A 14834-nucleotide genomic window follows, 5' to 3' on the forward strand; every position below is an offset into this window, starting at 1 on the left:
CCGGAAACCACACGGCACCAATACAATACATTAAATTCAAATAATGCCTATTCATTCTTGCCTTGAAATTCCCCAGTTTTATGTGTCGGGGAAGAGACATGCGTGGAGGGAATTCTAAATCGCAATTGAGAACCTAATTTAAGAAGATGCAAAAATTATATTGTGTACTAGATGTTGCCCGCGACTTCGTCCGCGTAAATTCCGAGTTGAATCTTGATCATACAGTCGGATACAGACAGACCGACAAAAAATGTAAAAATAAATTCTCTATACATTTCAGTCAAAAATACTAAATGTACCGACAAAATATTTTTACTGTTTTATTATATGTATAGATTAGTTTTAAATATTTTTTTTGATGAATTTGATTTCTTGATACCTACTTATGTTATCGACTGTACAGAATAAAAAGTACAAATAACCGTCACAAAGCTTCGAAATCAATATCGTATATTTCCTCAGCAATATTGTTCTAGGGACGGCGTCGTAAATCCCGGATTACAGATCTCGCGTGGACCACACTAATCAAATAGTGAAGTAATCCTTTTGGCGCGATATTCTGAACTTTATAACGGTTCTCATACAGATTACATACTATTTAAGGATCCATATCGTGCCGTGTGGTTCCCGGCACCAATACAAAAAAGAATAGGACCACTCCATCTCTTTCCCATGGATGTCGTAAAAGGCGACTAAGGGACAGGCTTATAAAATTGCGATCCTTTTTTAGGCGATGGGCTAGCAACCTGTCACTATTTGGATCTCGATTCCATCATTAAGCCGAGCTGAGCTGAACGTGGCCATTCAGTCTTTTCGGGACTATTGGCTCTGTCTACCCCGTAAGGGATATAGACGTGACCATATATGTATGTATGTATATCGTTCCATAATTATTATGTTATGTTGTTGTCGTGTGAATGTGCACGGGTCCATGGGCTGGTCATCATTTGGAAGGCGTTCGTAGGGCCCAAGCCAACATGAAGGTTATCAACGGGAAATGATTACTACATACATACATACATAAAATCACGCCTCTTTCCCGGAGGGGTAGGCAGGGACTACCTCATTCCACTTGCCACGATCTCTGCATATTTCCTTCGCTTCATCCACATTCATAACTCTCTTCATGCAAGCTCGGCGGTTTCGGGTACTTTTGACCTGACCCTTTACCAGGACGTCCTTAATTTAATCAAGATACGTATTAATAATATAAATGATTACTTTACGCTTTAATTGACCATCTTCATGAAAATTGTGAAATAAATAGGGGTATTACTAAGAATGACATATACTGTCTGACTGTATACACAAGTTTTGAATTGTCTTTGGAGATAAACAATATACGGATTACTGATAACGACTTGTATAATGTATGTCTTAAAAAAGAAATAAATTCCCATGAAAGCGAGTCTCTGATTTAGTTATTTTAAACACACCGTATTTTATACACGCCGTTAATCGCAGACAGCTTGTACATAATACAAGTAGGTACAATATAAAATTTATTCCACTACGTGAATCGTAGGTATATCCAGGCAATATCACCCCTGATTGAAATATTTAGCTATCTAATTTGAAAAGGAGATAAAATTCAGCTTAGTGTATTCAAAATATCGCTGGGTTGTTAAATCTATCTAATACTAATACTATAAATGCGAAAGTTTGTGAGTATGTCATTATGGATGTTTGTTACTCTTTCACGCAAAAACTACTGAACCGATTACGATGAAATTTGGTATGTAGGTAGCCAGACGACCCAGAATAACATATAGGCTACTTTCTTCTATCTCGGAGTTCCCGCGGGATTGATAGGGTTTCCATGCGGACGAAGTAGCGGGCGGCATCTAGTTTCTAATATAGTTAATCAGTACTCTATCCAAACGGAGTCGCGAGCCACAGCTAGTAGTGGCATATACCCTTATTGATACTTATTCGTGTTTAGAGGACACGGGTAACCCATTACGAGTTTGTGAACTGGGCTGGGCGGGATCTGCGCAGGCCGTTCACAACGTGGAGTTATTCATACATATAACAACGCTTGTTCGTAGTGTTTGGCAGAGGTGTTAAATGTTTATCTATATAAGTTTTTTTTTAATAAAATGTAGTATCGTTGAGTAAGTATCTCGTAACACAAGTCTCGAACTTACTTCGAGGCTAACTCAATCTGTGTAATCTGTCCCGTATTTCATCTCTTTTTGAAGTCTATTTCATCTAATCTTGGTCTAATAATGGGAGCAGAATGCCGAAAGTAATCCTTTCCATTACCACCCAATACGGTCACTAGTAGCCCTTATGACAAGGGTACGAGTGATCCAATCTGATGAAATCTCTTTAAATCCATATTAATTATTGTCTAGACTCTCCACTGAGTAATCCAGTCGCTTTAACTACGGTCTTAAGCCAAAAGTCAGTGATCCCTGAGGTCGCAATTAGAGACTTACTTAATGCGTCTTATAGTAAGACTACCATATACTCGTGGGTCCTCACGCGTAGGAGTTTTTTTAGTGATTTAGAGCAGAGTCTCCGATTATGTTGAGAGTCAAGTGTGCAGTGAGAGACTCATAATGCGAGAACACTTCACTTTTTCAAGAATATATGATGAACTCAATACATACATATAGTCACGTCTATATCCCTTGCGGGTTAGACAACAACCAACAGTCTGAAAAGACTGATAGGCCACATTCAGCTCTTTGGCTTTATGATAGAATTGAGATTGAAATAGTGACAGGTTGTTAGCCCATCGCCTAAAAGAAGAACCCCAAGTTTATAAGCCTATCCCTAAGTCAGATTTTCCCGGATTGGTCTTTTTCTTTTTTGTATTGGTGCCGGGAACCACACGGCACTGTGGTGTAATGTATAGTATTTATTTTCGTTACTTTCTTAAGAATATGATGATCTCAATGATGATGATAGATTGTAACAAATAGAATTATTTTTTTGTCTTAGTACAGATGATAGATTTAAGTACAAAAAAAAAATTATTCTCCAAAAAAAGATGGCCTCACAAGAAATGTAACAAGTGTTGTGGCAATAAGACGAGAAAATTTATCTTTGCGTGTAACCAAGCGCACTTAACTGATGAGACTCGGGTTGGACCGCATCGCGCCTTATTAGATTGGAGGCGGGAACATTTTGCTTGCGAGAAATTTTCCTCTACTTCGTTAATGAGAAAGAGAGAGAATTGTATAAGTAAATTATAAACCTATTTTTAAATTATTTTAATAAGAAAACCAACATCACCACACTTGATAATTACAAATATGGCACATCAAAAATAATAATATATAGTATATGACATACAAAGCTTATTGTTCAATATTGCCATTGAGAAATCTGCCGGCGACGCGTCACGGCGTCACGTGGTCACGTTGCCGTGGACGTGCCGGACCGGTTTTAATTTTACCGTACAGTGACGTAAGATGTAGCCGGAAAATAATTGAATGGCTGTTTATGTGATCGTTCTCAAAATATTTAACCGAATTGCTACTAAGTAAAGATCGTCAATAAATGTAAATTTAAAGGTGAACAAGTTGTGTAACTTATCTTGTAGGCAAAGTGGAAATTAACGAATTATATAATAATGATATAGTAATAAAAAAATCAAAATTAACTAAACTTATGTTAGTAAGTATTTTTAACACACATGATTCAATTTTATGTGTAGACATAAGTTCGACTCATGTTATTTCTACACAGCCGAAAAAATTTCATAATTGGCGGGCACGGCGCTTTATTCAGTAAAACAACATTATTTAGTTAGTTCTATATGCAAGCTGATAGTGTGGGATATCGATGATTTGTCATATTATTATTTTTATTAAAAATATCTTTGACATCACTTTCTCACAATTTTTGCAATACCGTAAAGCTTTAGCGATCATATGAATGTCTAGCTATTGCACGGGTCTTTACTGCTATGAAATCTTCAGAGTATGTTACTTCCTAAGGTTTGTCAGTCTCTGTAATTTTAAGTTTATTCATAGCAATCACCATACAAATCTCCCCTTTGGTGGTCGGAGAGGTTGGTGGTCGAAGTTTTTCCTCACCGTAAGACCATCGGTTGTCTTACATCCAAACGAATGTTTGAATAGAATGTTAGTATATATTTATTTTCAAAATTGGATACAAGGTATCACTTATAATACCGCTTCCAAAGCGCAAGTATAGAAGAAGTGGCGGAACGGACGTCAATTAAAAATATAGATCTCTCAAATCTAAATAGTGGACGAAAGCACATGTGCAATGCACAATGCAAATGAATTTTAGGATAATTCAGTAAAGAGATCACGATTTTTCAGTCTGATTATCTTCAGCGTTCGACCACCAACGCGCAAAAGCAATCCTTAATTTGTTTCGTTCTAGCGTTTTAGTCTCTATTATATCACCTCTCTGGAGAAGAGGAAAAAAAAGCAAAAGAGAGAAAATTTTAACGCATCCCGGAATATTTATGCTCAATTCATGAAAACCTTGTAGTTTAGAGCGCGGAAGTTGGAACAGATTCATTTTGGGGACGTCAATCACAGCCCGGCGCACAATGGCCGGGACGCCAGTGTTTCCAGCCTTTGTGACACGGCCACGAACATTGTGTGTGTGTGACACATCTACAACAGCGTTGTTGGGAACTGATGAAGTTGTGTATTATTGATTACACCGCTTGGAATAAACTATAAATCTCGTTAACCGTTGTTCCCGTGGGAATCTCGGATTTTTCGGACCACATGGAACTTAATGTCTAATTTCAATCAAGGTTTTTTTTAGTCTAGCTCTTGTGGCCCTGCTGGATCGAAACACGTGCGGATTTGTGCTTTGACAGTGGGGCAGTAACGGAAGATATATATAGATTAAATAGGGTGTTATAAATACTTGTGAATGTGGCTTCGCTACTGACAGTTGTTGTTCCATACCTAACGTTTTCTAAATGCATCTCAGTAACTTAAAGTTTTGAAAATATATGAATATATGAAAATATATACATAATATTATGCTTCTTTCTCAGAGGGGTAGGCAAAGTCATGAACCATCATGCTTTATCCTTCATGCAGTAGACGGATCCAATAAATAATCTCGAAAAGACTGAACACATTAATTTTAATATTATCTAATTCACATTTGTTACGCCAATCACAAATCTACTATTTAATGGTACTTATAGTTCCTGTGGTGGGTAATTTTTCCGTAATTAATGAAATAGAAGAACGTCATTGACCCGACGAGGACCTGGTAAAACGGCGCCATGCTGACTTTTTTCGGTTGCACGTACTTGTGCTGCCAGCGCCACCAGGCTCGGCTGCAAGCCCCCAGGACTGCGGACGGGGTCTTCTGCCTTCGAGATAACCAAGCCCCCAGCTCGTTCAGCTTTACCTGTCCGAAGGGAGTGTCGGGTTTGCCATAGTACCTCGCTGGGTCGTAGGGCCCGTGTTTTGATGCGTCGTATTCTTTTGGGTAATCTCCATAAGTCATTATTACTAAAGATTTTCTTTTGACGTCGAATAATGGATATTTTGTCAGCGTTTCAGGGCTCAACTCTCCGACAAATGAAATCAAATTTGACATTCACCTTTTGAACGCTATAGACAGCGTTCAAAAGGTGAATGTCAAATTTAAATCATAAATCTTCGTTGTTGAGATTTAAGGGAGAGCTTGACCAAAAGTTAGTATGTATATAAATAAAGATGGACAATTGTTTCAGCAGCAACCTCCTCCGAAATGTACTCTCGGAACAGCCGCCAGGCAGTCGGGGCGCTGGACGGCCGTGGCCTGGTCGCCGTCATCAAGAGGCAGGTCCCATTGGCTGGGCAACTGGGCCACGAGCTGGCTTGGGGACAGGGCTGGGGCTGGGTGACTCTACCCAACGGCGTCTGGAGTGGACGTGAGTATTGTCTGAAGATGCTAATATCTTCACAAAATGTCTTGGTCTGGCCGCTTTCGTCAAGTGGCAGGTTTCATTGGCGAGGCAACTGGGCACGCTGGCTCGGGAATAAGGCTGGGGCTGGGTGACTCTGCCCAATGGCTTTTGGAACGGACGTGGCTAATGCCAAGGTCTAAAAGCTGTCCTCAAGATACAGGTCACACTTTCTTTAGGGACCAACTCATATGCGCAAAGTTTTGAAATTCTTCCTTTACGCAAAAATAAATACAATCATGTCAAAAAGAAATAACTCCTCCTGGTACCAAAAGTTACATCCTCATTCGACTTTATTATAATATGTATTTTTAGAAAGAAAATATGCCGTTAAAAAAATCTCATTGAGAATAAATTCCTCTAATTTCCAGGACTGACCTGGTCGCAAGAGGGTGACGACTTCGCCCTCCATGCTATGCCGATAATGCACCATACGAATGTCTCCCAAGCCTGCTCAATGTTGGACGGAGTCACGGCATACGAGGCGTCAGCTTACGACCAGGCCCTCGCCGAATATGACGACGCGGCGGGAACTTCTGACGACTGGGACTTCGGCGTTGACTGCGGCGACTTCATGATGTAAAACCCACCATTTCGAAGATGCTTTATGAGAATGAATTTTTTTTTTTTTTTGAAATTTCGGTGCAGTTATTCTAAACTGAATTTCTATGGTTTATTGCGCAATTGCAGGACCACAAAAATATGAATATTCAGATTTCTATGGAAATTACAAACCTATTTTTGAATTTAAAGCACGTGGTTTGCTCAATTTTAGAAAAGAGTGTGCTGGTCACAATAGCCATTAAATACTGATGTGCCAAAAAATTAAACTTCTACAAGTGTTAAAAGCATCTTATGAATTTTGTATTTGTCTATATGTGAAGTACTTCTGCCGTGTTGGCAGACATCGTCGATCACATTTTTTTTCGACATTAACTATGGCAACTCGCTCAATATAAGCGAGACAGTGAAGTTAAAGGCAGTGTTATGGGCGATAACATTCTGGCCGAATAAAAAAATTCTGAATTCCAGCTATTTTCACATTTCTCAATGTCTGGGTTTTCTATGCCTTAAAAAGATATAACTTTATAAGTGGCACCTGAATATTGTAGGTTTCGTTTTGGCTCGTCGTATATTGTGAGCATACAATATATACTTGAACAGGTACACCCCCTTGGTGGGAAGTGTGAAAATGCCCTTATAGTTGCATGCTATAGTCGTATCTGTGTGGTTGTAGAAAATGATGTGTTTAGCCATGACTATAATCTACAAGTACGGCCTATGATACAATCTTTATAATAGATATAGATCTCACTTTGAATTTCCTAATGTTACCTTTTATATCCTTTGTGAAAATTATAATTTTATAAACAATTTACGCAAAATTGTTATAAAATTGACATATTTACAAACTCAGCGTATGTGGAGTTATTATGCAAATTCCCTGATCTTATAACAAAGTTTAAAAGCCTTGTTTGTTTCCATCTACACGAGACATTTTGAAGATTATTAATTTGTTATCTTTGGGGAGTTGTAAATGAAGTTTTCGAATATTTTACGTGACGTTTCCAGGGTACTCCAGCTTATATTCCCCTTTCATATTTTACACGTACGTCAAGGATGGAAAGTTTTTATTTTCGTTTTGATAGTATTTAATAAGATGCGCTTGTCCCTAATGACACCAATTATTATGGAAAAATAATTATAGTTAATGTAATTGTGAATGAATTGTATTTAGCTTTAAGAATTGATGTTAGAATGTAGTGGATGTGGTCGGTAGAACCTGGTTGCCCGATTGTGTCCCAAATTACTAAGACCTTTTAGGAATAAAATTGAATGTATTGTCTAGAACCGGGATTGTCCATAAACAAACTTCTTATTGATAATATAACAATTATAAAATGAATTCAAGAAATCTTCAAAATGGAGAAGCAATATAGACGCAAAAAAAATTCACAGACAAAATCGAATTTTATTATTAAAAGGTCCGTTTCCCAACCTATCCAAAATTTGGCATCAGTTTACAATTAGGTGTGTATTAATTAATTAGAACAATCTAATGAAATTATATATAGTCGCTATGAATCTTCCGACCTACCCAAAGACTGCCTAACGTTATTATACCCGAGCCTTAAGTGCAAATCATATTCCTCGTCATGAAGAAACGATTTAAATTTTAATAAATAAATAAATATATATAGGTATACGAGACAAATTACACAGATTGAGTTAGCCTCGAAGTTCGAAACTTGTGTTCGAGATACTAACTCAACGACACTATATTATATAATAAATACTTATATAGATAAACATCCAAGACCCAGGCCAATCAGAAAAAGTTCCTTTCTCATTATGCCCTGGCCAGGATTCGAACCCAGGACCTCCGGTGTCACAGACAAGCGTAGTACAGCTGCGCCATAGAGGTCGTTAATAAATACATTTATATATATTTTATAAAAAAATAATTTGCACATATATAATGTGCAAATCATTTTATTTATTTGAAACTTCATAATTCCCGGCTTTAGTCCCGGTTACATCCTCATCAATCTGGAGAGGAGGTCGAGGTACTTTTCTTAAAATAGTACATACATACATATATACATACATATGATCACGTCTTTATCCCTTACGGGGTAGACAGAGCCAACAGTCTTGAAAAGACTGATAGGCCACGTGCAGCTGTTTGGCTTAACAATGGAATTGAGATTCAAATAGTGACGGGTTGCTAGCCCATTGCCTAAAAGAAGAATCCCAAATTTATAAGCCTTTCCCTTACCCTTACCTCTTAAAATAGTATCGATCAAAATTAAACGTGCCATGTCAGAACCTAACTTAAATAATACTAATGGTTCGTTAAGGCCATAGGAAATGAATTATAAAGATCTTATATTTTTCCGATATTAATGAATAACACACAATACTTGGTATTAATCAGTTTTTATATCAAAGACATCGATTTCAAATAAATCATCAAGTAGGTACGATAAATAGATTCGATTCACTATACAGATAGTTAATTTTGGGGCATTAGTGATATTTAATTCTTATAAATATATATAGTCATATCCCTTGCGAAGTAGACAGAGCCAACAGTCTTAAAAAACTGATAAGCCACGTTCAGCTTTTTTGGCTTGATGATAGAATTGAGATTCCCAAGTTTATAAGCCAATCCCTTAGTCACCTTTTACGACACTTTTAAAATGTGCCTAAGAAAGTCTGATTTACACTTAGGGCTCTAATTCCTATGTTGTGTGTACCCTAGGCAAGGTAAAGCGTCCTTGGCCCCGCGGAGACGCTACATTGCAAGGTGTGTGTAAAGATACATATACCTTTTACATGGAAACAAATGCCAAAGAAATTCTACAATTACCCCGTTTCCAGTGTAACGGCAAAGTGCGTCATTTGTGAGAGATTTTTTAATATTTTTTTTATTTTATTATAAAACTCTCGATATGATAAATACATACTTGCAATGTAGCTTAGATGTCGTAGTAAATATTTACGATATTAGAATAATTATGGAGTCTATAAATTAGTGAGCGCGATAGATTTTTGCATTGAAGAGAGACACCGTTTTGAATTTTTTTTAACATATGTTCGCCGAAGACGGTCTTTTGTATAGGGACTCTTTTGTCTAATACATGCGTTTGACAACTGATTCAAAATTAACGTAACATATGTATGTTTGTTAAAAACAATTTTTTGTACATGTACGTTATATATGTATAAGTTTTCTCATATATGTTATATTCGTACCAGACAAAATAAAGTTGCAATGAATTTGTAACTCGCACAAATTATAGAGAAAAAAAATAAGTATTGAACTACACCTTTTGTTCAGGATGTTGAATTTTTGATACAAAAATACTGTATATTTAAAAACATGTTAACTTGTTTCTTTAACAAGAATTTCTTTTGATATGACAAAAATAATTTATAATTAACTTTTAATAGTAGGCAGCAATAAATGTTGGACGCTGGATTCGTCAAGATAACATATTTTTGTAAGGGATGTTTGTGTTAATAAGGGAGCGTACACACTGGTGAATGTGTGGTTATTAATATATTTATTTATGACTAGTGCGAGTTTATTGATTTAAATAAGTATAATGAATTATAAAAAAATGCACGTGGCATTCAAAATTATGGCATGTTCAAAATATTTCATTTGTACGTGTATACATACGTGAAATTAATTTTATTGGTTTTGTAATGAAAATAACAGGAAAACACTGAAAATATCATTTATTTTGTATTAATTATGATTAATGTCCTATTAAGAGTAATAATTTTTAAGAATTAGTGATATATTAATATTTTTTTTCTTTTATGAAGCAAGGATTTGCCAATTAGGTGCGGCTTATATTATCATTCAGGCTGTGACCCTTTTCAAGTAATATATTGCGCCTTAGTAAAACCTACGGGCAATATTTATATGTAATTATTTTTAGTATTAGAATATTAATGTCTCGAGATATTATGTGCAAAAAAGCACGTGATGACGAATCTCATAAGATAATGTATGTGCTATGAAAAGCGTATAATTTTGCCTCATTAAAGCCATATTCACTAAATGTAGACGCACCCTTATGGTAAATTTGTTTGTCGTTGAAATATTTAATGATTTCTTTCATAATGTTCTTTTTGAACATTTACAAACATTATTTGAAAGCGCCCGCGCAGTTTGTTTCCATTTTTAATTTTAATATTTAAATAATTATGTAAAATATTTCTATAACGCGTTAATTTCGTTATTGATTTTCACTAATAAAATAATTTAAATTGATTTGTCTTTGCATGCTGTAAAACTGCGTAGGCGTTCTTAATACAATCACTGGTATTGTGCATACACAATAAGGAAGGTAACATATTACCCAACTATAATAATTAAATATACCTAAATGTTATGCAAAACAGTCTTTGTGACAAAGGTATATATTTATAGTTTTAGATTCTAGATTTAATGTTTTTAGTCTGACTAGACATGTTCTTAGATTGTGTTCACTAGTACCTACAAAAGCAAGTGCTTTCATGTATAAATTAACCATCATTATTTCAATGTTAACATTTTTAAGAAAGCTTATGCAAAAAATATATATTTGAACAGAGAATAAAATCACAATATTTTTTATTACTATAAAATTGTACTATGAAATTACTAAAAATATGCCTTTTATAGTAGGTACCTATATGAAAACTATATAAAAAAATATAAAAATCCTCACGAAAAGGGTTTCAAAAGATGATTATTAGAGTGTTGTGTTAAAAAGAGAGAGAATATATTGTAGATTTTAAAAACGTATTAAATAAATAACCTAAAAAAAAACGTTACATGAGGAATGCTTAGAGGTTTCGTATGTTTATTAATAAATGTCCAATATTATATATAAATTAAATTTGATAAAGTGCTCATTGTTTTGCTGTAAAGACATAAATAAAAATTTGAAAACAGTAAGAGACGCAGTGTTATAGTTTTTGTCATTTGACTATTTTGCTAAGTCTATCGATACCATATGATACCATATTAACACACAATTGGTACCTACGAGTACCTTTTTTACATACTTAATCCCAGTTATGATGTTTATATTTCATAATTTGCATACAATAAAAAAATGGGTGTCGATTTAATTGTACACCGACATTTGTGGATTTTTATAAAATATTTTTTAATGAAATTCCAAATTCAGTCACAATACCAGTGATCGCAATCGATAGGACAATCGTACACAGTAGCGATAGTATCCATGAATCGGACAAATAAGTCGAGTAGGCGTGTGTAGATAGTCGGCGAGTGTACGTATATCGATTCGATAGCGATGTTCATTACCGATTATGAATGTTTGTATGTAATTTTTATAATAAAATGCCTTTTGGGTATAAAATTTGTTGTTTCATTTTTTATAATACAGCTGCATTGCGGAGGTCAGACGTGAGTGCTTTGTGTGAAAATCTGGATTTTCAAAGGATTTTGCGTTACAGGTGGACCTCGGGTCTAAGAACCCGAGGTAAGAGTCAAGATATCATTATGAGAAACAATTTATAACATTTCTTAAACTAGGATGCCTAAAAACCATGTTGTGGTTCCAACGTTATCCACATCTTCACTTTTAATAAAGAGAAAAGATTTATATGTTTGTATCGAATAAACTCAAAAGCTTTTTTTTATTTCAATACTTAAGTACCTACATAGATTTCTTTATATAATAATTATTTCTTTATTCATAATTTTTAGTGTTATGGTGGACTAGTTTGAGGTCACTGTGATTAATTAGAAACCAAGTTGACAGTATAGACCTATTAAATATTTATAAAAAAGTATATATGTAAAAATTTATAGAGAGATAAACCAAAATTCTTTGCAGAAAATGGAGTACCAATATAAAGTACCTACTGCTCGGTAAGCACGATAAGCACCGCTTTCACTGAATTTGACTGTGGGCTCGCGAATTTCTTCTGTGTTTACATTATTACAGTGTATATTACTTTTAAATTCCATTAAAGAACTCTTATTACCATGACATAGAAACGGATTTACATCAACTTACTTCAATTTCGAAGTCTGGGTTACAAAACTAACTTTGCTATCATCCAAATGCTGTAAATAGTATCTATGCCTTAGTAATAAGGTCTAGATTTTCACAGTCTGTAAAGCTGGTAGAGGTTCACCAGGGCGTGTAGGTGCAATTGCCGATTACTCAGAGCTCAGTCATGCAGGCGGCAGGCCTGCGCCCCGCCACCTCTCGGTTATCGCGGCCCGCATAACAGCTGAGTCGCTTGGCGACAGCCGACTTGTTAAATCGGTACTATAAAATCGCGCCAGTGCTTTTAAAAAATTTAATCTCCGCAAAAACACGCATTCTCTTGCTTCAAATATTTTTTTTTATTGCCAAATCGCCGTTCTGGCGCGATCCATTTTCAAAACTAATAAGCGGGAACTTCATATTTGAACGTCAATCAAACGGTCTATTAATTTTGTGTCAAATTTTATGGGATAAGATGTTGGACTGCACAAAAATCTGATGTTATTTATGTTTTGTTAACGTTTACCTTAGTTCGGACAGTGTTTAATAGATAAATTAGGTAATTTGATTACTCGCGATAAGTTTTAAAAAGTCTTCCATAGTTGTATCAAGAAATTATTGTGTCAAATCGAAAAATGGAGAAGAACGGTGGATCTCGGCTTCTTCAAATGCAGGTGAGTGTTAATTTTAAAGGTATAGCTCACGCAATTGTAAATGATTGTTATCAACTTATCATAACTACGAGTAGGTTTGTATCGGATATCTATACATATCGCAGATTTATCGCCACAACAATGAGTGCTTTTAATAATGCACTAAAAGATTAATCATCGTTACCCTGACTGACTGTTTATTGTTTTTGTGTTTAATTTACTTTTAAATACCTACTTTATATCTTATCTAATTTAACGAATGTAAACATTGTACAAAAACTCCTTATTAAGCCAATTTTAAATAGTAACAGTTTTTAACGGACAGATTGATAATATACCTGTTTTACCTGAAATTAAAACAGTTATTATATGCGGTAACCTTATTCGAGACCTATAGAGTGAGATAGCAACACCTTCGTGCTCTTTCAACAGCCCCAAAGTGCCCCCCTCCACCCACTTCCGGTCACCTATCTCGTTCTTTCGGAGTGGAGGGGGGGCCTCGCTTGCCAGTGCGCGCAGGAGCGCTGTCTCCTCACATTGCATCTCACTTAAGTATGTTAAAATAAGCCAGCAGGCAGAATTTAAACTATAGGTCTCGAATAAGGTTACCGCATATAATAACTGTTTTAATTTCAGGTAAAACAGGTATATTATATGCTAAGAACCGTTATTCGAGACCTATAGAGTGAGATGTGTTTGTTATCGCCTGGTGGCAAGCGAAAAATAATAAGCCAATGTGTGATGAAGGTCAGTATGGAATAGTCATTGAAATATGCAATGGCAATAAAAAGAAGACATCTGCTAATCAGTTTTTCTTCTTATAGAAAATATACCTAATCAATGGTATTTGCTGCGACAAATAATGAATGAAATATATATATGTATGTATTTTTCTTTAAATGTATAGAATTCTTATAAGCAAGAATTGAAAACAAAAAATTAAATAAAAGTTAAAGTTATTTTCCAGTTAGTAATATGATAATATAAAAGTCATAAAATCAGGTTATAAAGCATCAAAATACTTTGACAAGTTGAACCCATTTGGGGTTCACGTATCTCTTTTGAATAATAACATGCAAAGGTATTAGGAACACGCCAGTTTCCTTTTTGCATTATCTCATCAATATTACAATTGTCCATCCAGTTTAACGAGGCTGAAGCACTGCGCGTACTCCCTGGACTAGCTTCAACTCCCGCCGAGCGAAGAATCCTCTTGACCCAGCCTCCAATCATAGTCCGAGAGGCAGCCTTAATATTTCCATTACATGAAATGAACAGTTCAGTCATTTCTTCAGTACGCCTTGCTCGAGAAATTTCTATCAGTCTTTTTACATGAAAAACAGGACAGATATTGTAATTCTCAGTTTGTTTGAGACGCCATGAAGACTGCCTGTGCACATAATTGTCAGTCTTAGAGCCGAATACTGGGTGAAACACAATAACATCAGAATGATCTTCATAATGCTGTTTATCAATATGTAACAGGGTTAAATCATGTACTCTTCGACTAGATGCAAGCAAAAGTATCAAAGCTGTGCGCTGAGATAATACAAATAATGAATTTAGATCAGGGGAGTGTGTAATTAACCATTCAATTACAGTTCTGGGATCCCAGATTGCTGGTTTACTTTGCTTTTTGTCAGCATTAGCGACTGAAATAGCCTTAAGAATACGCTTCACAATAACATTTGCGCTAAGTGGTTCTTGTCTAGGAACAGACAGTGTAGAAATACAGGATTTATGAACTAA

General features: G+C 35.4%; 3 protein-coding genes across 3 annotated transcripts in view; 2 read left to right on the plus strand and 1 right to left on the minus strand.

Moving 5' to 3' along the window:
• The window catches only part of LOC106137427 (uncharacterized), a 39024-nt gene extending 32536 nt beyond the window's left edge, over positions 1–6488 (plus strand). Inside the window, exons 7-8 of the mRNA XM_060949305.1 lie at positions 5693–5872; positions 6277–6488. Coding sequence (XP_060805288.1) covers positions 5693–5872; positions 6277–6488 — 392 coding nt within the window. The remainder of the gene's footprint in view (positions 1–5692; positions 5873–6276) is intronic.
• On the minus strand, positions 5140–5463 carry LOC106137428 (putative ATP synthase subunit f, mitochondrial). The gene has a single exon (XM_013338250.2). It carries the CDS (start codon positions 5461–5463, stop codon positions 5140–5142), a length of 324 nt encoding a protein of 107 aa, XP_013193704.1.
• Positions 6489–12622: 6134 nt separating the features above from the next.
• The window catches only part of LOC106137440 (zinc finger C2HC domain-containing protein 1C), a 49313-nt gene continuing 47101 nt past the window's right edge, over positions 12623–14834 (plus strand). Inside the window, exon 1 of the mRNA XM_060949152.1 lies at positions 12623–13106. Coding sequence (XP_060805135.1) covers positions 13068–13106 — 39 coding nt within the window. The 5' untranslated portion in view covers positions 12623–13067. The remainder of the gene's footprint in view (positions 13107–14834) is intronic.

The sequence above is a fragment of the Amyelois transitella genome, chromosome 18 (assembly GCF_032362555.1).
Source record: "Amyelois transitella isolate CPQ chromosome 18, ilAmyTran1.1, whole genome shotgun sequence".
Classification (NCBI taxonomy): domain Eukaryota; kingdom Metazoa; phylum Arthropoda; class Insecta; order Lepidoptera; family Pyralidae; genus Amyelois; species Amyelois transitella.

Bases quoted from the DNA above. Each gene is read 5' to 3' on its own strand.
- LOC106137428 (XM_013338250.2), bottom strand. From the start codon at position 5,463: ATGACTTATGGAGATTACCCAAAAGAATACGACGCATCAAAACACGGG.